This window comes from Danio rerio, chromosome 17 (genome assembly GCF_049306965.1).
Source record: "Danio rerio strain Tuebingen ecotype United States chromosome 17, GRCz12tu, whole genome shotgun sequence".
NCBI classification, from domain to species: Eukaryota; Metazoa; Chordata; class Actinopteri; order Cypriniformes; family Danionidae; genus Danio; species Danio rerio.
The window spans coordinates 3,612,462-3,640,000 of record NC_133192.1 but is presented as its reverse complement, the minus strand read 5'-3'; the positions used below and the strand labels follow the sequence as shown (position 1 = coordinate 3,640,000).

Here is a 27,539-nt window from a genome sequence, read left to right as displayed (position 1 = left end):
TAAATTAATTAGTTAAGTTTTCTTTGTACATATGGATTTCTTTAGTTGTTATTAACATCTGGGTTAAATTTCAAGTAAATGTCACCTTTAGAAATATGTTTTTTTGAGAATAATGGTGACGTGTTCAATACTTATTTACCCCGCTGTATTTGGTGTCAGCCTGGTGTGTGTCCTGGCCTTTAAAATGGGTTTGTGTTTTTGTTCTGCAGGAAGGAGGCCGTGAGAAGAGTTTCCGCTACTGGCCTCGTCTGGGCTCTCGACACAACACTGTTACATACGGACGCTTCAAGATCACCACACGCTTCCGCACAGACTCGGGCTGCTACGCCACCACCGGCCTGAAGATCAAGCATCTACTGACGGGGCAGGAGAGGACCGTCTGGCACCTGCAGTACACCGACTGGCCCGATCACGGCTGCCCTGAGGACTTTAAAGGCTTTCTCTGTAAGTACAGCACTGAAACAGACAATGGATGTGCAGATAAATGATCCTTTTCTGATGTAGTTCATAGGCACATTTCTTGGTTTTTGGAAACCACAGAAAGAAAAATGATAGTAATCTTTTAGGGGTGTAACGATTTATCGTTGTACGATTTATTTATTGCGATGCAAAAATATCACAATATACATCGTGGCGTTTTGACGATTTGATTACGATATGACGTGCGTTTTATCTTATTAGTTGAGCTGTTTGCACGTGAGCTACGTTCCACCTGCTGTCGCACGCGAGTTCAGATTGCAGCAGCAGTAATGTTAGCATTAACATTTCGGTTGTACAGTCATTGCTTTAGACTCATCCGCTTTTTGACACGCATACTGGGTCAAACATCCTAAGTTTTAAAGTCTTCACAGCGATTTACATACTTTGCACAGCGACATGGAAACCTCCTAATGGTGTTGAAAGAGTCACATACTGTATTTATAAGGTACAATTCACCCTAAAATATCATTCTGTCTTCATATAATGATGTATTGGCGGCCGCAAAATCACACATGACATGAGCTGACCGTGAGCTGTTACTACAGAGGGCGGACTATGATAGACGCGCGCGTATGGCAAGCCGTTTTAGCATTTAAACCTTTGTTCTGACTATCCATAAATATATTTAGAGATATCTCTAATTATATTTTGACTAGTCATAATTATAATTCGACTAGTCAGAATGACAATTAGAGATATCTGCAATTACAATTGTACTAGTACGAAATCAGATTGGGGATATCTGCAAGTATATTATGACTAGTCATATTCCTCCATTGACTTCCATTGAAAAATATTTGCAGATATCTCTAAATGAGTTTTGACTAGTCACAATTGTAATTAGAGATATCTCTAAATGATTTTAATTAAATATGAATTAAATACCTGGAAATGTGGACAAAAAACGCAAGTGACCAAGCAAAGCCTTAAGCTCTTACTGTTAAATTCAATTGAATAGAAAGCTTTTTTTTTGCACCTTTACTTAAATTGTTCCTTAATTTTGTCTCTGTCATTTCAATATTTTATAAGAAGTTTTTTAATTGTTTTATTTTCCAGAGACAGGCCTGTTTAATTTATTTTCTTAAAGAAGGTTTAGTTTAACAAGTTGAAACAAAAGAAATACATAAAAAATAGTTTACTTGGTAAAATTTGCATTTCAGTTTAACTTTCAATTTTTATTCCAAATATCGTGATACATATCGAATCGTGAACATTATATCGTGATACACATCGTATCGTGAGCTGAGTGTATCGTTACACCCCTATAATCTTTTCATTCTTAGCATCATATTTTGCTCTAATTAATTCTCTAGTGCCACAAAAACATTATTAAAAGGCCATATATAAAATATATATGATGTTAAAGATGATTTTTTTATTCTTTTAATTCTTATTTCCAAAGTGTTGTTTAACCGAGCCTAGCTTTTTTCAGTCTTTGTAATACACACACACACACACACACACACACACACTCACACACTCATAATGCCTGGTGGAGCAGTATTTTGGGCTGGTTATAATGCAGCTGTGGCGTCTCTCTACGCTGGGCCTCTTCTCAGTGTGTTTTGTTTTGGCGTGGCTCTTGAAACGCCTCCGTTTCTGTGTGCTTAGCGTATTTGGAGGAGATCCAGTCTGTGAGGCGACACACCAACAGTTCCAGCGACCCAAAGAACACAAACCTGCCGGTGCTGGTGCACTGCAGCGCGGGCGTGGGACGCACCGGTGTGGTCATCCTGTCCGAGATCATGATCGCCTGTCTGGAACACAATGAGGTATGCACTGCAGAAGTAATGTATTTCACTGTCAGAAAACACGGCACATGTTACCAACACTAACACATAACCTGAAACTCCTATATAATGTCTGTCAGACTTAATCACTCACACATACAGGGTTCAATGTTAAGCATTTTTCCAGTTCAGATTTTTACTTAATCTGCCAAAATTTTCACTGGCCCCAAAAAAAAAAAAAAAAAAAAAGAAATGAATAGCTATTTCTTAGCCATGTACAGTATTTTGAATAATGTGTCAAAAGCCAAATATAATTGTAATACATACACTTTTTATTCAGCATAACTTTTCTTTAAATACAACTGAAAATTAAAAAAAAATACAATTGTGATGTAAATACACTTGAGTGTGTGTGTGTGTGTGTGTGTGTGTGTGTGTGTGTGTGTGTGTGCGCGTGCGCGTGTGTGTGTGTGTGCGCGCGTGTGTGTGTGTGCGCGTGCGTGCATATATATATATATATATATATATATATATATAATTACACACTACCGATCAAAAGTTTGCCGTCAGTTTTATTAATTTTTTCATTTTTTTTTTTAAAGAAAATTATTCTGTTCATCAAGGCGACATTTATTAAATGTAAAAAAAAATTTTATTGTTAATTGTTTATTAACATTTTAAATTACTGCTTTCTTATTGTTTGTAGTTTTAAATAGTTATTACTCTTACCATTAATAATAATAACAATAATATTAATAATAATGATAATTAATATCAGAGTGATTTCTGAAGGATCATGTGACTCTGAAGACTGGAGTTATAAAGCTAAAAATTAATCTTTAAAAAAAACAAATGCAGCCTTGGTGAGCAGGGGAAGCTTATTTTAAAACCATTAAATTAATCAATCTTTTGTAAAAAAAAAAAAAAAAAAAACAAATTTAAAAAAATAAAAATAAATAAATGTTGGCCAGAATGATGCATTATGTTAAATTATAGAGAGCAATAACAGATGAAGCAAGACTGCAGTCAGATCATGAAGCAGATTAATATTGATCTTTCTTTCGAGGTGTGCAGAAATGAACAAAACAACAGGCCTAATACAGAATATTATAAGATTGAAATATGGAAAAATTATCACATGGTAATTTCTGTCAATTGTCCTGACAGATAAACAGCTCTCTGTAATAGTTCAGCATGCTTTCACTTTCGTATCACACATAACATGAAACGCACATTTACCGGTAGGAATGACATCCCGCCCTACTCCTCATTCTCTCTTTATATAGCCTTATATATAGCCATTACACAACCACAAAACACTATAATGTAGACAAAGATTGTGATAATAGTAAATGCAAAAATATGTATATAGCAAACATATATTTACAAGGATGTATTGAAATTTATAGACAACAAATGGGACACAAGATCTTTTTCTCAATATGTAACATCCATAACTAGTGGTGCAGCGCTTCACAACACAAAGCAAAACTCAACCTGTGTTGTGGTTAAACTACGGGCTTCAGGGCTGAACGTGATGTCAGATTTCTAATCTGACAAACACGTGGCTGCTGGGAATACAGATGACGATACGCTCTGAGCACATGATTGATGTACAGGTTTCAGACATCAGTCATAGCACAGCTAATATGACAAACATGCAGCAGTTCTGTTATATAACTGGAAGACAGTTGTTCAAACACTTCCTTTCAGAAAACATGACATAACAACAAGACGTACGTGACCCTGGAGTCTTATACTGCGCAGATATATAATCATTTTTTATGCACAATAATTTCATCCACTTCAAATGTTGACTACTGTATATTTTTTAGCGAAGTTTAAAGGGAAAATCCTGTTCACTTGAGATATTTTGTACATTTGTAACTATAAATATGTTAAAGCTTTATTACAAATGGCAAAAATAATTAATCTGTAGGTTGGGAATCTTCATTCAACGTTCAAACCAGGCACGTGCACACATAGGTCTCAACCTGTGCAGTGCACATGCCCTTTTTAGTCTTGAATAGAAAGTGTCTGTCCAAAGTGATCTTGAAATGCCTTAGCGACACCCCCCATACCCGCTGGTCTTCAGTTTTCCTGCGACACCCCCCCCCCCCTCCCCGCTCTTCAGTTTTCTCGCGACAACCCCCCCCCCACTCTTCAAGTTACGTGCGACAATTCCCCCTCGCCACCCTCTCTTCAATCTTCGCGCGACAACCCCCCCTCTTCCATTTTCGCGCGCCATCAACCCCCCCCCCCCCCAATAATTATAATAAATTATTTAATTATATAATTATTAATTATAATTATTTATTATAATTATTTATAAATAATATAAATAATTATTAATAATAATAATAATTTATTATTATAAATTAATAATTAATATTAATTAATTAATATTATAATTATTTATTATAATTAATTGTAAATAATATAAATAATAATTATTATTAATAATAATATTTATTATTATAAATGAATAATTAATATTATAATAATATTATAAATTAATATTATATTAATTAATTTAATTAATAATTATTTTAATTTTATATAATTTATATTTATATTGTATAAAAAATGTTATGTCCTGCACATGCCCCTTTGAGGGTCTCTGCACGGGACTGGTTCAAACACTTCCTTTACAGATAACATGACTAGAAGACTGTTAGCATTTAATCATATTTGACCCTGGAGCACTTCTTGTTGCTCTGAAGTATATATTGTTATGTGTTTAAGTTGTTAAATAATGAAATGGATAAAACGTAACATTCAATGAGTCTACTGATGCTGGATGAATGAGAAGACGTAACCGCTTGTTAAGTGAAACAAAAAGTATTTATTAAACAGAGAATGTCAAACAATGAATAGGAAATGTAATGTAAATGTAACTCTAAATAATCAAATTAAATAAAGAAAACAGGAGTGTTGCCAAAACAAAGAAATAAACATAACAAAACGATCTAACTAAACCCCAACCCACTAAACTGACTGATCAAAGAAAAATGCAGAAACAAAACCGTAATCTTCAGCTATAGCTTAACCAAACGTCATAATAGAGGTCTGCAGATCCGACCAGATTTCTGCGGCGCGGAAATAAATTTCCGAATAAAGCGCGGGAGCCGTTGGTAACGGGTTTAATTTGGGACGGGATCCGGCTGTCTAGCGATATCGCTCCAGACTCCCAAGCGAGCATCCGTATGTATGTGTGTAAATGAAATAGCGCGATGGTTTTCGGTTTTGTTCTCCTCCCTGCTCTTTAGCGGGATCGGGCACGGCGGGTAGAAAACGGGGCGGGGCGGGCAGCGGGACAACAAATGCTGAATGTAAGAGAGAGCGGTCGGGTTCGGGCTAAAACCTGGCAGGTGTGGGCGGGAGCGGGATTCAAAATTTAGTCCCGCGCAAATCTCCACTTCATAACTTCCAAACATAATTACACATGTGGCAACGCCTCCTTTAATTAACTAACACATAGTTATCCTAAGCTGCTCACATTACTAGAGTTCTCGTAAAGTACACACTGTTAGCTATTAGCAAAACAAGATCTCATATAATCCAATTCTCATAAAGATTGTTCAACTTCTCACTAGACGATAATCTGAGCTGCACAAGTTCATCTAATAAATCAATCTCTCAATAAAGAGAAAACTAGAACACAGCAACCGCAACCAAACTAATCGAAGCAAACAAGTGAACACGCCGGCCGACACAACTGAGGAGACTGGCTGTGAGCCAAGCGCTTCTCAAGAACAGCGCAAGCACATGGCTTTTATACTGCGCGGATCCAATGCTTATTTGCGCGCTGATTGAGTGACGATGGTGATTGACAGCTCACTCGACCAATGGTTGCACACATGAAACATGACAGGATACACAACGAGAGAGAAGAGAACGCAAAACGGAAAACAAGCAACAAAACATACGTGAAACGTAACAATATACACATCTATAACTAAATAACCAAATCTATAACAATATCCAAAATAATTTGTATGGCGAGGATGCAGTGGCGCAGTAGGTAGTGCTGTCGCCTCACAGCAAGAAGGACGCTGGTTCAAGCCTTGGCTCAGTTGGCGTTTCTGTGTGGAGTTTGCATGTTTTCCCTGTGTTTGCGTGGGTTTCCTCCAGGTGCTCCGGTTTCCCCCACAGTCCAAAGACATTCGGTACAGGTGAATTGGGTAGGCTAAATTGTCCATAGTGTATGAGTGTGTGTGGATGTTTCCCAGAGATGGGTTGCGGCTAAAATAAACGCCAAATGGAAAGAAAAAACGTCTGCATTTCGCGATTTATGTGTGTGTATGCGGCCCTTTACTGACAGCCATGTGTCTGGATCTTGTGGGAAAATATGCCAAAGTCCTACATGACGGTTAAAGTTTAATTGCGGTGTTTTCTTCAATAATGCCACTAATAATTGCCTTTCGGCAGAATTCAAATGAGCCATTTAAAACTAGATCAGAGGTTCTCAAACTTTTTTCATCAAGTACCACCTCAGAAAAAAATCGTCTCTCCAAGTACCACCATAATGATGAGGCAGATTAATTGCAGTTTGTGTTAACCGTACACAGAGACTAACTTCAGTTATTCTAGCTTCAAGCATGGCAAAGTTGCTTGATTTGTGTCCCGGGACATTTGAATCACATCCTGATTAATTAGCCTAAATCTGAGGTAACAAATTAACAGAAAGCCACCTTTGGTTAACAAAACAAACTTTACAAAACTAACGCTTAACAAAACAAATAACATCGAAAACATGCATTGTTTTACACAGACACAAACACAAATTTCTATAACAATGATGCAGCATGAGAAGATTCCTGAGGTAGTAACTGAAATGCCAACACAACAGTACTGGTCTGCAAAAGCGCTTCTCTAGAGCAGGGGTTCTCAACTGGTTTGGCCATGGGACCCACATTTTTACATGGTCATCAAGCCGTGACCCAACTTTTTAGGAACTATAATACAATTTTAGCAATTATACTTTTTTGTATTTATTTTTAACATAAACAAGTAGTGACAGATGCATCATAAGAAATTCACCAAGACTTACAATGAAATACTATTTTATTGCTGTTATTTAACAAAATGAATCAAATTATAGAAATATTACAAAGTAAAAACGACAAATACTGTTAATAATAAACTGTTAATAAAACATGTTTTCTGGTTTCTAAATGTTGTTTAAAAGCACCTCACTACATATGACACCGAGGCTTTAAGTCTTTTTTGTCGTCAATATATATATATCCATACTTTACATATTCGGGGTCGTACTTGTGCTTGACATATTTGTTGCAATAATTAAATGAAATTTCACATGTCAAACGGTAGGGTTGTTGCGCACACATTTCAAAATAAAAGTCCGGTATAAGCAAAATAAGTAAAAATTTTACTTTGTTTTACTTTGTAATTTAATTGTTTTACTTTTGCTGTTTTCTTTTTAAACACACACTCTGCGACCCACTGAAAATGTTCCCGCGACCCAAATGTGTATCTCCTCCACAATCGCCGCTGCCACACATTCTCTGGCTCTGCACCAAAGCGGGTGGATTTTTAGCATCTGATGTCGCGATGCACTAAAGTAAGCATTCTAAGCACACAGATGTGATCATACGCTTCAGGGAACAGCTTTCTTCCATTATTTAGTTTACCTCCGCATACCACTAGAAGGAAACCCGCGTCCCATTAGTGGTACACATACCACAGTTTGAGAACCACTGATCTAGATTAATTTCAAGATTACAGTGAGAAGTCTAGATAAAAAAAAAAACATTTAATCAATGCCCACCTAAAGTATAAACCCTGTTAATGGCGCTCATTTAAGATCAATATTATTAGCCCCCTAAAGCAATAATTGTTTTCGATTGTGTCCATAACAAACTTGCCTTCTGAACCTTAGTTAAGCCTTTAAATGTCACTTTAAGCTGAATACTAGTCTCTTAAAAAAAATCTAGTCTAATATTATAACTTCAACTGTTAGTTTTATTATTGTTCATATTATATTTCATTTATTCATATTATTATTCTTGGTTGTTTTTCACAGTTTTGAAAGGTTTTAACTTTCCAATAATTTTATGTAGTGCGCTTAAATCAGCTTAATAATCAATCCTGACTTGCTTTGTCTTATGTAATCCTTTTAAAACGCATCATTCAGACTCATGATTTAAACACAGCAGTTCATTAATTGCATGTCGATGTGTCCAAACAGATGCTGGACGTCCCGACGGTTCTGAACCTGCTCCGGCAGCAGCGAATGATGATGGTACAGACACTCTCACAATACACCTTCATCTACAAAGTCCTCATTCAGTTCCTGAAAAACTCCAGACTGATCTGAGAGCAGCGTTTCCTCCGTCCCATGATCCTCACTAAGCCTGTGAGTCCCGCCCGGAGCCCGAACGTATCAGAGCGAGACCAGAAAAATACGGGCAAGTATGAAGGACGCTGAGCCGCGCTCCGTTTTTTACAGTATTATTCACACGGATGTCAGTCCCAGCACTTTTACTCCGCTGTACATAGACATGCTGCAGCTCTGATATTTAATATACATGCAGACTGCTTCTTTTATACCCGGGTGTCTTGTGGATTTTACTAGTTTACGCATGAAGGTTTTAGCGAGCGGACACAGTGTTTGAAGACGTGTGCGTGTGTGTGTGTGTGTGTGTGTGTGTGTGTGTGTGCGGGTTTGACTTCAGTTTGCAGGACTTTGGGTGAATCTCATGAAAAGACGCGATTAAATGAAGACTTTGGTGGATAGAATAATGTTTATTTATTTATTTTTTTAACTAAATGGTCAATTAAGTGGCAAATCTACTTGGTTTTATCATGATAATAGTGTCAAAATGCACGTTTTAGGGATAAATGTGCTTGGTTTAATGGAAATTAAGCTAAAATGCCAAACTTATTGGCAAATGTGCGACATTTTCAAGAAAATAAAGGCAGATTATGCACACACAATGGTTGTGTATTTTTAAAAATGCTCAAAAAATAGTAATAAGTGGTGTTTTGAATCAATATAATGCCAAAATTCCCCCCAAAATGACATTTAATAGGCACTTTTTAAAAAGGAATGATACCTAAATGCTAATATTTATCTTATCAAAATATTGTAGAAATGTGCAGTGATGATAAATGTGCTGTTTGCATTAATATTATGTCAAAATGTGAGAAAGAATCCAAACGTTTGCTGAAAATGTGCTGCTTTCATGACAATAATGCACCAGTTTGATGTCAAATTGAGATAATCTGCAAATAAACAAATAACAATGCCAAAATTCCCCCAAAAGAGTCAAAAATAAGTGTTTTTTTCCACCAAAATGCTAAATTATTATAAGATATGTGGTAACTTTTAATGGAAATGTGCAGTGATGTTAAATGTGCTCAATTTGCATTAAAATAATGTCAAAATGTGCAAAAAAGAATCCAAATATTTGGCAAAAATGTGCTGCTTTCATGATGATAATGCACCAGTTTGAAGTTAAAAAGATAACACCCCCCCCTCCAAAAAAAAAAATTAATTATAATAATGCCAAAATTCCACCAAACGAGGCAAAAATCAGTTTTTTTCACACCAAAATGCTACATATTGATAAGAAATATGGTAAATTTTTAATTTGAATGAAAATGTGCAGTGATGTTAAATGTGCTCAATTTGCATTAAAATAATTGTGAAATAATGCTGAAAATGTGCTGCTTTCATGACAATAATGGAACAGTTTGATGTTTAAATAGAGATAATCTCTAAAAAAATACCAATGCCAAAATTCCCCCTTAAGAGGCACAAATATGTGCTTTTTCATCCCAAAATGCTAAATTATTATAAGAAATGTGGTTAATTTTAATGAAAATGTGCAGTGATGTTTAATGTGCTGGCTTGGCATTAAAAGAATGTCAAAATGTGCAAAAAGAATCCAAACATTTGGCAAAAATGTGCTACTTTCATGATAACAGTGCACCAGTTTGATGTTAAAAAGATAACCCCCCCCAAAATTATTAATAATGCTAAAATTCCCCCAAGAGAGGCAAAAATCTGTGTTTTTTTACACCAAAATGCTACATTTTGATAAGAAATGTGGTAAATTTTACTGAAAATGTCTAGTGATTTTAAATGTGCTCAATTTTCAGGCTCAAATTAAATTTTAGAAACAGGCAAAATCTATGCTTTTAACTGTTTAGAGGGTTAAAATAATGTCAAAATATGAGATAAAAAATCCAAACATTTAGCAGTAATATGCTGCTTTCATGACAATAATGCACCAGTTTGATGTTTAAATAGAGATAATCTCAAAAATAAAAATAAATAACAATGCCAAAATTCCCCATAAAGAGGCAAAAATCTGTGTTTTTACACACCAAAATGCTACATTTTGATAAGAAATATGGTAGATTTTAATGAAAATGTGCGGTGATGTTAAATGTGCTCAATTTGCATTGAAATTATGTCAAAATGTGAGAAAAAGAATTCAAACATTTAGCAGTAATATGCTGCTTTCATGACAATAATGCACCAGTTTGATGTTTAAATAGAGATAAACTCTAAAAAATAAATAACAATGCCAAAATTCCCCAGAAAGAGGCAAAAATATGTGCCTTTTTATACCGAAATGCTAAATTATTATAAGAAATGTGGTAAATTTTTATGAAAATGTGCAGTGATGTTAAATGTGCTCGCTTGGCATTAAAATAATGTCAAAATGTGCTAAAAAGAATCCAAAAATTTGGCAATAATGTGCTGCTTTCATGATGATAATGCACCATTTTGATCCCAGATACCATTATAGAAATGCCAAAATCAATAATTCCAAAATAAAGGCATAAATATGTGTTTTTTTTTAATGAAAATTATAGCAAATGCTACATTTTGGTATGAAATATGGTAAAAAAAAATTAATGTGCGGTGTTGTTAAATGTGCTCAGTTTGCATTAAAATAATGTCAAAATGTGCAAAAAAGAATCCAAACATTTGGCAATAATGTGCTGCTTTCATGACAATAAGGCACCGCTTTGAGAAACCATTATAATAATGCCAAAATCAGTAATTCTTAAATAAAAGCAGAAAGATGTTTTTTCTTTTCATAATAATAATACCAAAATGCTACATTTTTGGTAAGAAATGTTGTAAATCTCCATAAATATAATGTGCTCAGTTTGCATTAAAGCAATGTCAAAATGCAAAAACATGCTAAACCAAATCCAAATGTTCAGTTTCATGATAATATTAAACAATTTTATGCAAAAACAACCTCAATTTTTATAAAAACAATATCAAAATACCGCAAAACTATTCACAGTTTTCATTTAAATAAAGCCACAATGTCATTTAAGTGGCTTTGTTTTAATAAATAAAGAATAAAATAATAATAATAAAAATGCCAAAGTTCACTGAGAAGTGTGCTCCGTTTTAATAAAGGTATGCATTGTCGGAATGCACAAGTTTTGTTAGAAATGTGCAACATTTTCATTAAAATAATGTCAAAATGTGCAGTGATGAATGATAAATGTGCTCAGTTTACATACAAATAATCTCAAAATGTGCAAAACAAAGTGAAGATTCAAGCCAATGCACAATTTCGATGTCAAATAGATAAATATGCAGAGTTTTCATTAAAATAAAGCCATGGTGTCATTTAAGGGGGTTGTTTTCATGAACATTATCTTAAAGTACAGAAATGAGGTGGAATATCTTCTTCTCAAGAACATAAAAGAAAAGCCAAAATTCACTGAGAATTGTGCTCTGTTTTAATGAAAGTTTGCATTGTCAATGCACAAGTTTTGGTTAGAAATGTGCAACTTTTTTATTAAAATAATGTCAAAATGTGCAGTGATGAATGATACATGTGGTCCGTTTACATTAAAATAAATAAAAATGTAAAGTACAGTTTTTTAGACAATAATGCACAAATTTGATGCCAAAAACATAAATATATGCACAGTTTTCATTCAAATAAAGCCACAGTGTCGTTTAAGTGGCTTCATTTTAATTAACAGGATCTTAAAATACATATATGAGGTCTTTTTTAGAAGAATGTAAAAAAAAAAAAAAAAAAAAAAAGGCCAAAATTCACTAGGGATTGTGCTTTGTTTTAATAAAAGTTTGCATTGTCAAAACGCTCAAGTTTTGGACAGAAATGTGCAACATTTTCAATAAAATAATGTCGAAATGTACAGTCATGAATGATAAATGTGCTCAGTTTACATTAAAAATAAATGAAAATGTAAAAGTATCAAGTCAATAGTGTGCAAATTTGTTGTTTAGAAGAGCTCACTTTTCATGAAAACTCAGGGTGCACTCACACTACACTATCTGAACCGTGCCCGGGCGTGTTTCTCAGTTTGTTTGACACGTGTGAGTGCTCCAAATCAGGCCCAGGCATGGTTCAGTTGGGCGACCCCGGCCAGGGGTGCGTTTCCCAAACAACGATGTAACTCGCAGCTGAACTATCATAGTATGATGCATCGGTTGGGAAAAGACAGATGTAGTGACGAGTGTTTCTCAAAACCCGTAGTTTCTCTACTATAAATGAAAAGCATTAGCGTATCCTGTGTTTTTTGTGTTCACAAGCTTTGGAGACGTGACGTAAATTCTGCTTTTAAATAGTAGGTCACCTATAGCTTTCGCCATGAGGTTGTGTTCAAAATGACATCAATGTTATTTAAGTGCACTGCAGAGGGAGCACAATTGTAAACATGAAGACTGAACTTTAAAAATACTTTGAAACCAAAGAGAGATGACTTTAATGCTTATTTTATTTTTGTTTATTCCAAGTTTAAATGTTAAAACGTTCTAAATGAATAGGGCATTGGGGAGATAAGTGGGAATAGAACACAGCCAGGAACTATGTTTCTAACTGCAGCTCCAGAGGTGTAGTTGCAAGTGCACGGTTCCGCGACGCAGTTTGTGAATGTTCGTTGGAACGATGGATTTGAGGAACGGCAAATCAACAAACTATGTTTGTACCGACGGAACTTTCGACCTTTGTTTGCTAACGATGGTTTTGGGAAATGCACGCCAGGTTGGAAGAGGCGTGCCAGAGGGCAGTTCAGTTGGGCTTTGGCGCGGTACGCTTGTAGAGTGCAAAGTGTGTCTGAGCCCCAAAACCGAAGACCCAATGTCACTTTTAAGGGACTATTTCATATGGATTTAACAATCATTCCTAACGCAAACTGTTGTAGTTTATTAAAGATACAAACCCCTCACTGCACGACAGCTGCACCTTCAGCAAACCTCCTAATACCTGCAGCACGAGGACTTTCATGATAATTTGTGGCACTTTGGCACAAGGCAACTGTATCTAGTGTGAGTACACCCTCAATGAAAATGCCCCCAAAAAAGTGTTAAATAATCCACAGTTTTCAGTAAAATCATGGCTTCATCTGAATGAAAAGTGTCAATATAAACCAACTTTGCCAAAATTAACTGTTAAATGTGCTCAGTTTAATAAAAGTTTGTATTGTCAATAAAAAAACACAAATGCTGTGTGAAATATGCTCTATTTTCTTGAAAATATAGCCAACATTTGTTCATAAAAGAGCTCTGTTTTCATAAACACAAGGTCGATATGCAAAGAAATGTAATATATAATTCTTCATTTGTTTTCCTGAGATTCATCCTGTTGCATGATGGGAGTTTAAAGCATCACGTCCAGTGTTACACCGCATGCAAAGCTGTTTTTTGAGATTTTACAAGTAAGCCCTAGCAATGGGTTTCCCTGATCAAACGCAGCTCAGACGGGAGGTTTATTTCCTATAAATATTTTACAGTATGTATTAAAAATTGTATATGAAATCTGTCAAATGTATTCTTCGTATCATATTCTCGCTTCGTTAGGGATCTCTTTCTATTTATTCCGCTCTCGCCACCTTTCCACCAGCATTCAAGAAGGAAACACCAAAGAGCGTCACAGACTCCTCCTCATCAGCTATAGTTTGGTATTTTCTAGCGGTTTGTGAGCTCACCTACTCAAACACACACCAGCTATGAACGTTTACCAAAGAATTTACAGCATTTCATTACTGATTAAGTCTTAAAACACTGTGGAACTGCATTATTCCTTGTGTTTGTGGGGGAAATTAAGAGCAGAATGTGTGAGTATCATTACTAAGATTCATATTGTCAATGCAGTATGCAAAACGGCTGTGTATTTCTTTACTTAACCCTTGTATATTATTTAAATTGACCCCTCTTTGATTATGTTGGTAGTAAATTTGCTACATTAAAACTGCATTAAGTTGATTTCAAATGTACATGTTTATTTTGCACATGTCATGGTGGATGCATAGTAACCCTTGTGTGCTGTCGATTCGGTTTCATCCACTCTGGGGGGATTTTGAGGCTTAATTTGGCCACAACTTACTCTGTGTTTCAGCAAATGGGATGATTTTTGCTGACTATTATATTTTGGGAAAATGCTTTTTGGGAAAATGTTCAACTTAACAATACACTCTGGGCAAGTTGACTCCCCTTTGGTTATGTTAGTGGCTGTTTTTGCCCCATTGACTTCCATTATAATCACATTTATTGATTGCAAAGCCATGACCTCATATAATCATGCATATCTGATTGCAGGTTTTCTCTATTGGAAAGAGGCAAAGTTGTCATTTTTACTGTTGATCATTAGTTGTAATGTAAACTAATGTAAACAAGGCACGTTTATTTCTATAGCACATTTCATACACTGGCATTTCAAAGTTCTTTACATAATTTCAATTTCAATCAAGCCTTTATTTGTCACTACACTTTCGTATAGCGAAATTTCTAAACAGGAATAAAAGAGACGAGCATTAATAAAATAAAAACAAATAAGATGAAAACAGAGTAAAGGTGGTTTTTCCATATTCCAAAACAACGGTGTATCATATTTTCTCACTTTACTCTGGGACTTGCCCATTCTGGTGATCACTCCCCACTCTGTGGACTTTTTCGGTACCTTTTAATCTATTGGACGTCTCCAACAGATTTTTTTTTTCACCTATGATCAAATGGCTAAGCAGCTTTACTAAATTACTCCTCCACCCCCCACCCCCAATTTTAACTTCTTTCTGGAAGTGAATCGCACAGCCCCTGATTTCTATCCTCTTCTGGGAGTAGATCGCTTTAGCTAGCCAAACGTAATAGAAGGTCTTGATCTCAGCCAAACGTCAGGGACTTTAACCCCCTCGCAACAGTTTTCTGTAGTTATCAAGACAAGTATGCAAGGCTCTCTTACACATATACACACACACACCGAGACACTAAACTTGTTTTGCACGGCAACAGATTGCACATTTTACCTCTTTCCAACAGGGTAAACCATATTAAAATATGCATGATTATATGCTGTCATTCCTTGGCATTTAAAAAGTGTTTATATAATGTAAGTGGGATGAAATGGGATAAAAACAGCATCAACATAGCCAAAGGGAAGTCAGTTTGCCCAGTGTATTGTTGAGTTTCAAACATTTTCCCAAAAAGCATTTTCCCAAAAGAAGATTTATTAGCAAAAGTCATGTGATTTGGTGAAGCACAGAGAAAGTTGAGTCCAAAATAAGCCTCAAAATCAACCCAGAGTGCATGAAAACATTCCAAAAGCACATTAAAGGTAAAACATATGTGCAAAGTTTGGTGCAAAATAAAGTTGTACATGTGCAATTTCCTAATACAGTTTTAATATGTACAGTGCTCAGCATATTGAGTACACCCCATTTCGAAAAATGGAAAAACATTTTGATTCATTTCTCAGTGAATATAGGCAGTGTGTTTTGGTGCATTTAAACAAAACAGATTTATTACACAGATATAATTATTAAAATATTATTTAGTCACCAAATATATTTAGAAATTGAACGATAACACAATTGAATTCAAGCCAAATATTGCAAAACTAAATTACAACCTACAAAATTTTCACAATTTATTTATTTTTATTTATGGTATTTATTATTTTTCTATTACAGCTGTACTAGTTTTTGGAGCGTTATCGTTAGTTATTTTGTTAGGCTTCAGTACTGACTAATGTAATGTATATGCACAGATATAATATTGTAGAGCTTCCTATTAAAAATTATGAATTTAAAAGATAGTGAGGGGTGTACTTATATATGCCGAGCACCGTATATAACGCAGTTATAAATGTTACTAAATTAAATTCAAAATGTAATACTGAAATTGGATAGATGTGTAAATGAAGCAGAAATGGTAGGAAAATGTAAACATCATTTGCATATATGCTAAGTGTTGGAAAAGTACATTTGCATTTTCGTCATTAGACAATGGGATGTTTTGGCAAAATTCAAAATACATTCTTAGGCCCCATTTACACTGTGTTTTTGCTTTAAAACGCTTAAGTTTTGCTACGGTTCTGCCATCCGTCCTCACTACGTCAGAGTTTTTGAGCGCCAAAAACGGAACGTTTTGGAAACGCTGAAGAGGCCGTTTTCATTCTGCTCCGTCTCAGTGTTGATGGGGGAAAACGGAGACATCTGAAAACAGAGGCGGGGCTGCAGACATTGGCCTCTCTGATTGGGGCTTTCCCTCAATATTAAGTAGCCTACACACACAGTTCAGTCCTGCATCCTCTCCTTGTAAGTTCAGACTTAGCAAGTTAGATATGGAAAACCTACTCCCGAGGACATGTCGGGTAAACCTTCAAAGGGAACAGTGTACTACATAACCTCATTCACATCATCCTAGATACATGCGTTGTTTCAATAACATGAAAACGTGATGTAAGAAACTGCTATTTTCATTTTGATATTAACAACTTAACAGACAGCAGAAATGTTGAGGCGTCGTGCTGCATATATGAGCGTCATCTTCGCTGTGTGCATATTTATAACAAAGCAGAGTCTATAAATTCACTGCCTGCTTTCATTTTCATTGAAAATTCGAAACACACCATCTCTTTTGCTGAATGTCAGTTTTAATAATCAATGATAGCTATTATAACAGTATAGAGTACAGTTTATACATTATAGGAAATAAAAGCAAGCAATCAGTCTATATGCAGAAAGTTTGGTTACATTAATCATTAACTTATCTTTGCGCTCAGCCAAAACACGTTACCTGAGAACAAGTAATAGATTCAAAAGAGCAAAGTCGGGGAACATGTCGTTAGATGTAGACAACAAGATGAATTAAATATCACGTTTAACAATTAAAGTGAGATTATTAGATCCAGCGAGAGATTGATGAACAGTCCCACAAGCACAGCTCTCCTCTGTGCTCATCTGTGCATGCCAGACTGTGTGTGTGTGTGTGTGGTCACGTGATGTGCATTTTCAGCGGTGTAACGTGGATGGAGAGCTGTTCAGAAACGCTGGGTGAAACACTAGTGTGGACGTGGATCGTTTTCATTCTAAAACGCCGTTTTAAAACTAAAACATACTAGTGTAAACAGGGCCTGAGCCAAAAAAGATGGCGAGTTGAATATAAGTGTAATGCATTGACACTCACACTTAAGATGTTTTGATGAATAGATTGTGACGAATGCTGCATTGCAGTGTGCAGTTCGTGAACAAATCATTTAACAGGTTTATTTTACGCACGTCAATTAAATTTCTGTACCACATTTTTTATTAAATTTACCAACTTGGATTAACTAAAGTTACATATGAGAATGTCATTTCCATATTAAAACCATGGTCGCAAACGTTCAATTTGTTGAAAGTATGTAACTAAATTTTCATCTTTTCACATATGTCATAGAGAATGCATATTTAAATAAATAAACACATCGCTATTTTACATGTTGCTGTGCCGTTTTGCATATTACATTTCTAAATGATTTTTTGCTAGTGATAATCTTCCATATATCCAATCTTTTCGGCCTTCAATTATCATTCAGGTTACAATTGAAGTCAGAATTATAAGCCCCCCTGAACTATCAGAGCCCCTGAATTATTCGCCCCCCTGTTTATTTTTCCCCCAATTTCTGTTTAACGGAGAGCAGATATCTGCAACACATTTCTAAACATAATAGTTTTAATAACTCCTCTCTAGGGCCAGACAGAATCTGCGGATGTTTTTTGCTATTTCTGCGGAGAATTTTGGTAAAAATCTGCGCAATTATTTTGGGAGTATCCAGCGGAGTATCTTAACTAAAACCTTAATGTATTAAATAAAAAGTAATAAATTACTGAATAAAATCTGAATAAATTCATAATTACACATTTACTCAAGTAAATAAACAGAATTAATAATGGGCTAAAAATCTCCTGAAATCTGCGGAATTCTGTGGAAAATCTGCGGAATTCTGCACGCGCAGATTCCGTGTGGGCCTACTCATCTCTAATAACTGATTTATTTTACCTTTGTCATGATGACAGTAAATAATATTTGACTAGATAAATAGCCTAACGGGGCTAATAATATTGTCTTTAAAATTAAAAACTTATTTTATTCTTGCCGAAATAAAAAAATAAGACTTTTTCCATAAGAAAAAAACTGTGAAAATTTCCTTCATCTGTTAAACATAATTCGGGAAATATTAAAAAAATTCAAAGGGGGTTTAATAATTCTGACTTCCACTGTAAAATCAGCTCATATAATTATTAGTTATCATAAAGTAATGCTACATTCCACCATATTCAGTCCTTCCAGAAGTCCGATAGTTCTTGAGATCATATATTTGACAAGATTTTTGTGTATTTTCACAGAAAAAATGCAGGAATTAAAGCAATTAATGCCTTACGTTTTGAGAAAAGCTGTTACAAATATTCATTTCAGGCTACGAATATATAAAGATGTCTGTGTAAAATCCTGGAGGACTGTAAATTGGTGCTGTTGCGGGTTTTAACCCAAACTATAGGTCATTAATATACACAAAAACAGTACATTTACATTTACAGTTTATAATATAACGAACATATCCAGACAAATGTCACACGCACGCACTCAAGACAGGTCATATTTTACTTTAAAAAGAAATCAAAAGAATAAAAAATGCATTTAAATATCTATTTTTGTAAAGTGTGCAGTTTAGTATTTAATTTATTGTGTCCACATGATACTAAACCACAGCAGTGAGCTTGAGATTGCTTGTAATTAAGGAGATCAAATTGGGAGATAATGACGTCTTATATATTATTTAAAAACGCAGAACGCTAGACCAGTCCAAGATTAGGTTTTAATAATATTTTCATATTTTTTCTTTTGATTTTTGCAATAATATGTGACCAGAAACGTTCTCAAAACAACAAAAGCATTGATTTGTTTGGGGTTAGAGAGTGAAATAAAGTGTGTTGTGTTGTTGTTGTTGTTGTTGTGAAGGACAATCACATGAATATTTCACAGCAGTCAATCTGAACAAAAAGCACAGCGTTTGGAGGTTTTGCTCTTGTTAGTGTGCGAGTGGACGATGATCAGTGTTCCCCACAATTTACTATCAACCAATCTGAAAACTGGACCTTTAAAGCCCTTTCCTGAGCTGCTTATTGGAGTACGTGGATATTAATAGCAGATTTATGTTGCTGTTTTTAAGTGTTATTAACTTTTTACCACATTCAGTTTGAAGCTATAGTGAACCTGCTGTTTACCCGGACTGATTATCACGAGCGAGAGTGTTTTATTCTGATGATGTACAGCCGCCAGAAGAGCTAAGTTATATCTCTCTTTGTAAACAACTATATTTTTCATGCAGAAAATAAACATATTTTAAATTGATGTGATGCTTTTCTCTGTCTGCTTTTACTTGTGTGGATAAAAATGTGTAGAATTTTTTTATTTATATTATGACAATTATTATTATGTATTATTTTTACTATTATTCTGCTTTTTCTGTGGGTTTTTACTTGAGTGAAAAAAACTGCATTATTAATAGCTATATATATTATTATTATTATTTTTATAATTTACTGTTATAGTTATTATTATTAATATTATTATTATTATTACTATTATTATTATTACTATTATTATATGTTTTATTATTATTATTTGGCCATTTTAGTACTTTACTAAAGTACAGCATACTGGAATAAATTAATTCAATTATTTTATATTTTCCATCTAGTTTTCTTTTAAATTTCTGTTTTATTTCAGCATTTTTTAAATGAAACAACTATATTTTTCATGCAGAAAATAAACATATTTTAAATTGATGTGATTCTTTTCTCTGTCTGCTTTTACTTGTGTGGATAAAAATGTGTAGAATTTTTTTATTTATATTATGACAATTATTATTATGTATTATTTTTACTATTATTCTGCTTTTTCTGTGGGTTTTTACTTGAGTGAAAAAAACTGCATTATTAATAGCTATATATATTATTATTATTATTTTTATAATTTACTGTTATAGTTATTATTATTAATATTATTATTATTATTACTATTATTATTATTACTATTATTATATGTTTTATTATTATTATTTGGCCATTTTAGTACTTTACTAAAGTACAGCATACTGGAATAAATTAATTCAATTATTTTATATTTTCCATCTAGTTTTCTTTTAAATTTCTGTTTTATTTCAGCATTTTTTAAATGAAACAACTATATTTTTCATGCAGAAAATAAACATATTTTAAATTGATGTGATTCTTTTCTCTGTCTGCTTTTACTTGTGTGGATAAAAATGTGTAGAATTTTTTTATTTATATTATGACAATTATTATTATGTATTATTTTTACTATTATTCTGCTTTTTCTGTGGGTTTTTACTTGAGTGAAAAAAACTGCATTATTAATAGCTATATATATTATTATTATTATTTTTATAATTTACTGTTATAGTTATTATTATTAATATTATTATTATTATTACTATTATTATTATTACTATTATTATATGTTTTATTATTATTATTTGGCCATTTTAGTACTTTACTAAAGTACAGCATACTGGAATAAATTAATTAAATTATTTTATATTTTCCATCTAGTTTTCTTTTAAATTTCTGTTTTATTTCAGCATTTTTTAAATGAAACAACTATATTTTTCATGCAGAAAATAAACATATTTTAAATTGTTGATGTGATGCTTTTCTCTGTCTGCTTTTACTTGAGTAAAAAAAGTGTAGACTTTTTAAAAATTCAATTTTTATATTTATTTTTTTATTTTATGACAATTATTATTATTATGTAATATTTTTACTATTATTCTGCTTTTTTGTGTGTTTTTACTTGAGTGAAAAAAAATTGCATTAATAATAGATAAATATCTTATTATTATTATTATTATTATTATTATTATTATTATTATTTGTACTTGTATTTGTATAATTATTAGTATTCTGCCATTTTAGTACTTTACAAAAATGTACAGCATACTGGAATAAATTAATTAAATTATTTTACATTTTACATCAAATTTTTTATTACATTTTTTAAAATTTTATTTCAGCATTTTATTTAATTAAACATCTATATTTTTCATGAGGAAAATAAACATTTTATATTGTTGATGTGATGCTTATCTCTGGCTGCTTTTACTTGAGTGAAAAAAAATATAAAGTGTTTTACATTTTTATTTATTTTATGGCAATTGTTATTGTATTATTTACTACTATTCTGCTTTGTCTATTTTTTTTTTTTTTACTTGAGTGAAAAAAATGCATTATTAATAGCTAAATATATCTTAGTATTATGATTATGATTTTTATTATAATTTTTTATTGTTATTTTTTATCATTATTATTATTATTATTATTATTATTATTATTATTATTATTTGGCCATTTTAGTACTTTACTAAAGTACAGCATACTGGAATAAATAAAATGAATTATTTTCCATTGTCCATCTAATTGTCTAATAAATATTATTTTTCATGCAGAAAATAAACATATTTTACATTGTTGATGTGATGCTTTTTCTGTGGGCTTTTACTTGCTAGTGAAAAAGATGAGCATTATTAATAGCTATCTATATTATTATTATTTTGATAGTCTGTCTGTCTACAATTAATTTAACTTTTTCTATCTAGTTTTTTTAAATACATTTCTATTTTATTTCAGCATTTCTTTTTAATTAAAGAACTATATTTGTCCAGCAGAGAATAAACATATTTTACATTGTTGTTGTGATGTCTCTTTATCTGGGTGAAAAATGTCAAATGCATCTTTTATATAATAATAATAATAATAATAATTATTATTATTATTATTATTATCATTATTATTATTATATTATTTGTATTATTATTTTTATTATCATTATTATTATTTTATTATTATTATTAATATATTTTATTTTATTAATATTTATATTATTATTATTTTATTTTATTATTATTTATATTATTATTTATTATTAATATTAATATTATTATTATTATTTAGCTATTTTAGTATTTTACTAAAATGCAGCTGACTGGAATAAATGAAATAATTTTACAGTTTCCGTCTATTATTATTTATTTATTTACTATATTTTCCCTGTGGAAAATAAACATTTTAAATCGTTGGTGAAATTTTGTATTTTTTGTGTGTTTTTTTTAATAGTGCATCATTTCTTTTATATATGCTAAATATAAAGTTCTCTTTTTGTGGGGCAGTTTTTTCTTTTATAGGGCTTTTTTAAAGTCTTTATAACAGTATTGTAAAAATGTGAACATATCTAGAGGTTAGTATTTCTATATAGTCCTGAAAGGTCAAACTGACCGAATTTATGGTGCAAAATAAATGATGTAAATGTTGAATTATGTTCAATGTTTCACAGCAACCACAAGAGGGCTCCACTTTCATTTGATGGCTGATGAATGCATCACAAATTACCAACAGTAAGCTGGAAATAGACACCATGGGAGAAACCACAGTGCATTTACCTCTCTACACTTTAATACAAATGAAGATCCACCTTTTTCTGCTCATAATAAAGTCCAATATCTCTTGTTCAGTTGTGACCTTAAACGATGTTATCATGCAAACACTACCAGACACTTTCAATGATTTCTCAGTCATATATACCAAGCTTATATATGCAAAGACAGCTTATATATTCTTTAATATTGCTCATTTAGTGTATTATTTTTTTACTCAGCATAAAAATAACCATAGATGCGGAGATGATATTAAAATGCTAACAATTACTCGTATATGGCATTATATACGAGGAGTTTAGATGCAAAAAAATCGAAATAAAATCTAAACTTTTATACTAAAATGAGCATTTTTGTTTCTGTAGGCTCGGAAATGTTATTTTTATGGTGATGTATGGGTTATTTTCATTGCATGTAAAGTGAAATTACAGAAAATAAATGCAGGAGGTTACATAAAAAGCTAATTTATGAGAGAAATTTCACTTGCTATTGAATGGGTATTTGCATCTGAGCTCTTCATATCCACATTCAGCCTTCGAATATATAAACTAAGCTAAATACGTCATAAATAATCTGTATTTATTATATTTTTGAATACTATCCATCATCTGTGTAGGGTCAGATGCTGTTAAGATTAAAAGAGTTCATATCATAAATAGATTAGGAGCAGTAGTGTAGTTTATTGCAGGGGTGTCCACACTCGGTCCTGGAGAGTTTAGCTCCAACCCTAATCAAACACACCTGAACAAGCTTATCAAGCTCTTACTAGGTATACTAGAAACTTCCAGACAGGTGTGTTGAAGCAAGTAAGAGCTAAAGTCAGCAGGACACCAGCCCTCCAGGACTGACTTTGGTCACCCCTGGTTTATTGTCCTTGGAAATTAATTTGTTATGCACACCATGTTGCTGCAGACATACAATAAACAAACAGTATTAACAACAGCAACCCATCAAAATTCAAGATAATCTCTGTTAAATAAACCTACTGCTAGAGGTATGAAGGACTTCCTATATCAACATAGTTACATCATTGATTGTTAAATCAGGAACAGCCATAAATTAAGTCTCCTATTGGCTGATGACTTCTAGAAGCTTCCTATTGGCTAGTCTACAAACTCTACAGGTCCAGAGGAGGATCAAAGGGTAATCAATTAAGCTGGAAGGGGCGGAGCCAACCTAATTCAGAGCTGTATAAAAGGTCAAAGCCGAGCAGAGATGAGCATTGTGGCATTGAGTCTTCAAGGATGGAGTTCCTTCAAGGTGTATTAGTGCTGGCAGTGCTTGCTGTGTTTGATCTGACCAACGCACAGGGAAGTTTGAGCAATGTTCAAAGTCCAAGAGGTTTCAACATGAATCTCAGAGGTGTTCCTGCTCCTCCTGGAGCCGTTTTCAGTCCTGATGTGATGGTGGCTTTCAACAGTCTTGACTCTAGGAAACCTGTGCAAGCTCCTCTCAGTCTTCAGGAGAAGCTGATGCTGCAAGCTCCTGAGCCTTTCACATGGAAGTTCCCCATTGTTGCTGAAGCCCAGAGAGAGTTTGCCACAAACTTCCAGCTGAAGCAGCCTGCATCTCCTGGCAGCACTGTTGCGGTTAACTGTGGTTCAGATCGGGTTCATGTGGAGGTCCAGCAGGATCTGTTCAGCAATGGGGAGTTGATCCAGCCAGCGGGTCTGACTCTGGGAGGACGCCCGGTTGTTGGTCAGGACCCAAACTCTGGTGTGTTCATCTTTGAGTATGCAACTCAGGACCCTGAGAGTGTTGTGATGGTAAGAACCTATTTTTGGTGGCTTATTTGTGTTGGGTAAACAAAAGTACCTCCAGGTAGCATTTTGTATGTCCCTGTCCCCCTTTTTTTTTGTTCAAAATAGGCTAATTTTAGACATAACTAAAGAATGTCAACTCTACTTTCTGGATACTTGTCCTGTTGGGTCAGATAATTAAGTTTACAGGTCTTCCCATTGGTCTACCATTATTTCAAACTAATATGAAGCCAGTATTGCTTTAACTGGGTGTTTAAAGAGGGTCAGATTGCGTGTGCATTAAGATCTGGAATAGAAACCTGCAATTGTTTATTTCCATTAAGCATCAAAGCTTTAATCTTTACTAAAGTCTTTATTTAATTTGACAGATGACTGAGGATGAGCTTGTCTACACCTATACTCTTACCTACACCCCTGAAGCGTTTCCTGGGACTCCTATTATCCGGACCAATAGTGCAGTGGTTGGTGTTCAGTGCCACTATCCAAGGTTGGTTAACTTTGTGTAATCCAGCTTGAGTCATGTGCAAATCCAAATTTTAGTTTATTCCATACTAGAGTTGGTGTCAAACTGGTAGCCATTATTACATTTAATTCAATTGTTAAAGTCCAGCTTCATGCTCTACTAGTAACCAGCAGTCCATTAATGGCTGATTCTTACCTCCAGACTTCACAATGTGAGCAGTAATGCCTTGATGCCAGCATGGACCCCTTATGCCTCATCAGAGGTTGGCGAGGATATCTTGGTCTTCTCCCTGAATCTCATGACTGGTTGGTGCAGTTTCTTGGACTTCATCCTTTCAAGATTTACGGTGTCTAAAACCTTCTCCTCTTGCAGATGACTGGTCCTATCAGAGGCCCTCAAATGTTTATTTCCTGGGAAGCGTGATTAATATTGAGGCATCTGTGATGCAGTACAATCATGTGCCTCTGCGTGTGTATGTGGACCGCTGTGTGGCAACTCCAGTACCTGATCCTGAAGCTCTGCCAAGATATTCCTTCATTGAGAATCATGGGTAAGATCATGCTGTAGAGCAGTTGTATCTCATACAAGGTCAATATTTGAAGTTTACAGATCAGTGTTTACAAAGTTAAGACTGGGTGTTTCAAAGTGGTCCTCAAACAATTGAAGGTGTTGATCAAAGGTTGACTTGACTAATCCTTTGTCTACAGTAGAGCTTTTGTCCTTGTGGTGGATCAAGCTTTTAGAAGATGTTATAAGACCATAGTTCAACTGTTCAAGGCTACTTTGACCTTTCATAAAGGGTTTCGGTTTTAACTTTCTAACCCAAGCTCTAAGTTACTCTTTGGTGTTCCTAAATAACGTTTTTATAGGCACATCTTGGTTTTAGATTAACACCAACTGGCTCTTAACCAGACATTTACAAACTCTTGCAGAGTTCAGCTTCTCTAAGCAAGCCACTAGAATTAATTGGCTGGTGTGGTGCATTAAGTGTTTGGTTATGGGCCAGAGTTTGGCTACAACCCTGGTTAAACAATTGAGACCTGAATCGGCGCTTGCTTAATGGAGACTGGCTTGCAACATTTGCCGGAAGGTGGTTCTCAAGGAACAGGATTGGTCACTGGTGCAATCTCTATTTTAGTTACTAAATTTTCCAGAGTGTCCAGACCTGCTCTTGAAGGCTTTTCCTTCTATACTTTACACCTTGATCCCTATTAACTTTCAGACCACACTGTTGGGACTACCAGTCAGTTTTAAGTTGTTAAATTGTCCTTGGACTCGTTTAATAGTTTTGGAATACCTTTAGAGTTATCCACTTTCTGCTTTAGGCCACTATCTTGTGAGTTTAGACTTGGTTTCTTTGACCTCCAACTTTAACTCTGGAGTAGTCACTTGAATCATAGCTTGTACTTGAGTCTGAGTCTCTGATCATGGGCAAGATTTTTTTATTTTTTTTTTTCCTTGTGTTATCAGGTGCTTTGTGGATGCCAAGATTACAGGTTCCAGCTCCCACTTCTTGCCCATAACCCAAGAAGACAAGCTCCGTTTCCAGTTGGAGGCCTTCATGTTCCAGGATACACCCAGTCCTTTAGTATGTACAATCGGTATAGGTTAAATCCAGCATCTTGTCTTCTGCATCTGATTTTTAATAACTTCTCCTTTCTCTTGCAGATCTACATTACATGCATTGTTAAGGCCACTGTTGCTGCTAGACATAGTGACCATCTGCACAAGTCCTGCTCCTTTGCCAATGGGTATGTTGATCACTTTAAATCATCTTTTTGCTCCTGTTGAAGGTGTTTGGTCTGACTCTTGCTTGTTGCAGATGGTTTGCCAATGATGGACACCATGGAGCCTGTAACTGCTGCGACTCTACATGTGGTCATGGTAGTGTTGAAGGCCAGCTTACAGGGGATGGCTATAGAGGTGTGTTCCTCTACTCTTGCTCTTATTGTTTTGCTCTTGACTTCAGTTATCCTGTTTAACTTTGGTCTCCTCTCTTCTAGGCCTTCAGTGGGAAGGCAAGGCCTTGGTTGGTCCTGTAGTGGTCAAAGACACGCAGAGGAATCTTGTTTGATAAAGTGAATGCCTGATGAACCAGTGCTTGCATTGAGTTTTTAATAAATGTCTGAAACCTTATCTTTGTTGTTTTTTTTATAAAAGCCACTTACCTCTAACCATGGGATTAAAAACAATGGTCTAGTCGAGTAATGTACTATAAAAGAATCATTCTCCTTAAAGTTAAAACATTTAAGAATGGCTGCTTAGTAAAAAAAAGTTTCTGTTCTCACATTGCTTGAATTAGGTCCACTGTCTTATGCAGTAAAATATACATATTTCTGGTCTTTGCTTAATTTAACAACTTCCA

At 34.1% G+C, this 27,539-nt stretch overlaps 2 protein-coding genes across 3 annotated transcripts in view; both read left to right on the top strand.

The window, feature by feature from the left end:
- ptpn21 (protein tyrosine phosphatase non-receptor type 21) overlaps positions 1-9,631 on the top strand; it is an 80,510-nt gene extending 70,879 nt beyond the window's left edge. For both annotated transcript variants that reach the window (XM_001339926.10, XM_005169788.6), the window contains 3 exons: positions 210-444; positions 2,092-2,252; positions 8,422-9,631. In XM_001339926.10, the coding sequence (XP_001339962.4) occupies positions 210-444; positions 2,092-2,252; positions 8,422-8,550 (525 nt within the window). In that variant the 3' untranslated portion in view covers positions 8,551-9,631. The remainder of the gene's footprint in view (positions 1-209; positions 445-2,091; positions 2,253-8,421) is intronic.
- A 14,541-nt stretch (positions 9,632-24,172) lies between these two features.
- LOC100536860 (zona pellucida sperm-binding protein 3-like) lies at positions 24,173-27,310 on the top strand. The gene is made up of 8 exons (XM_003200292.4): positions 24,173-24,717; positions 25,080-25,198; positions 25,376-25,479; positions 25,547-25,724; positions 26,645-26,762; positions 26,843-26,925; positions 26,997-27,097; positions 27,178-27,310. Exons 1-8 carry the CDS (start codon positions 24,196-24,198, stop codon positions 27,246-27,248), a joined length of 1,296 nt encoding a protein of 431 aa, XP_003200340.1. The 5' UTR covers positions 24,173-24,195; the 3' UTR covers positions 27,249-27,310.
- The last annotated feature ends 229 nt before the right edge of the window (positions 27,311-27,539 follow it).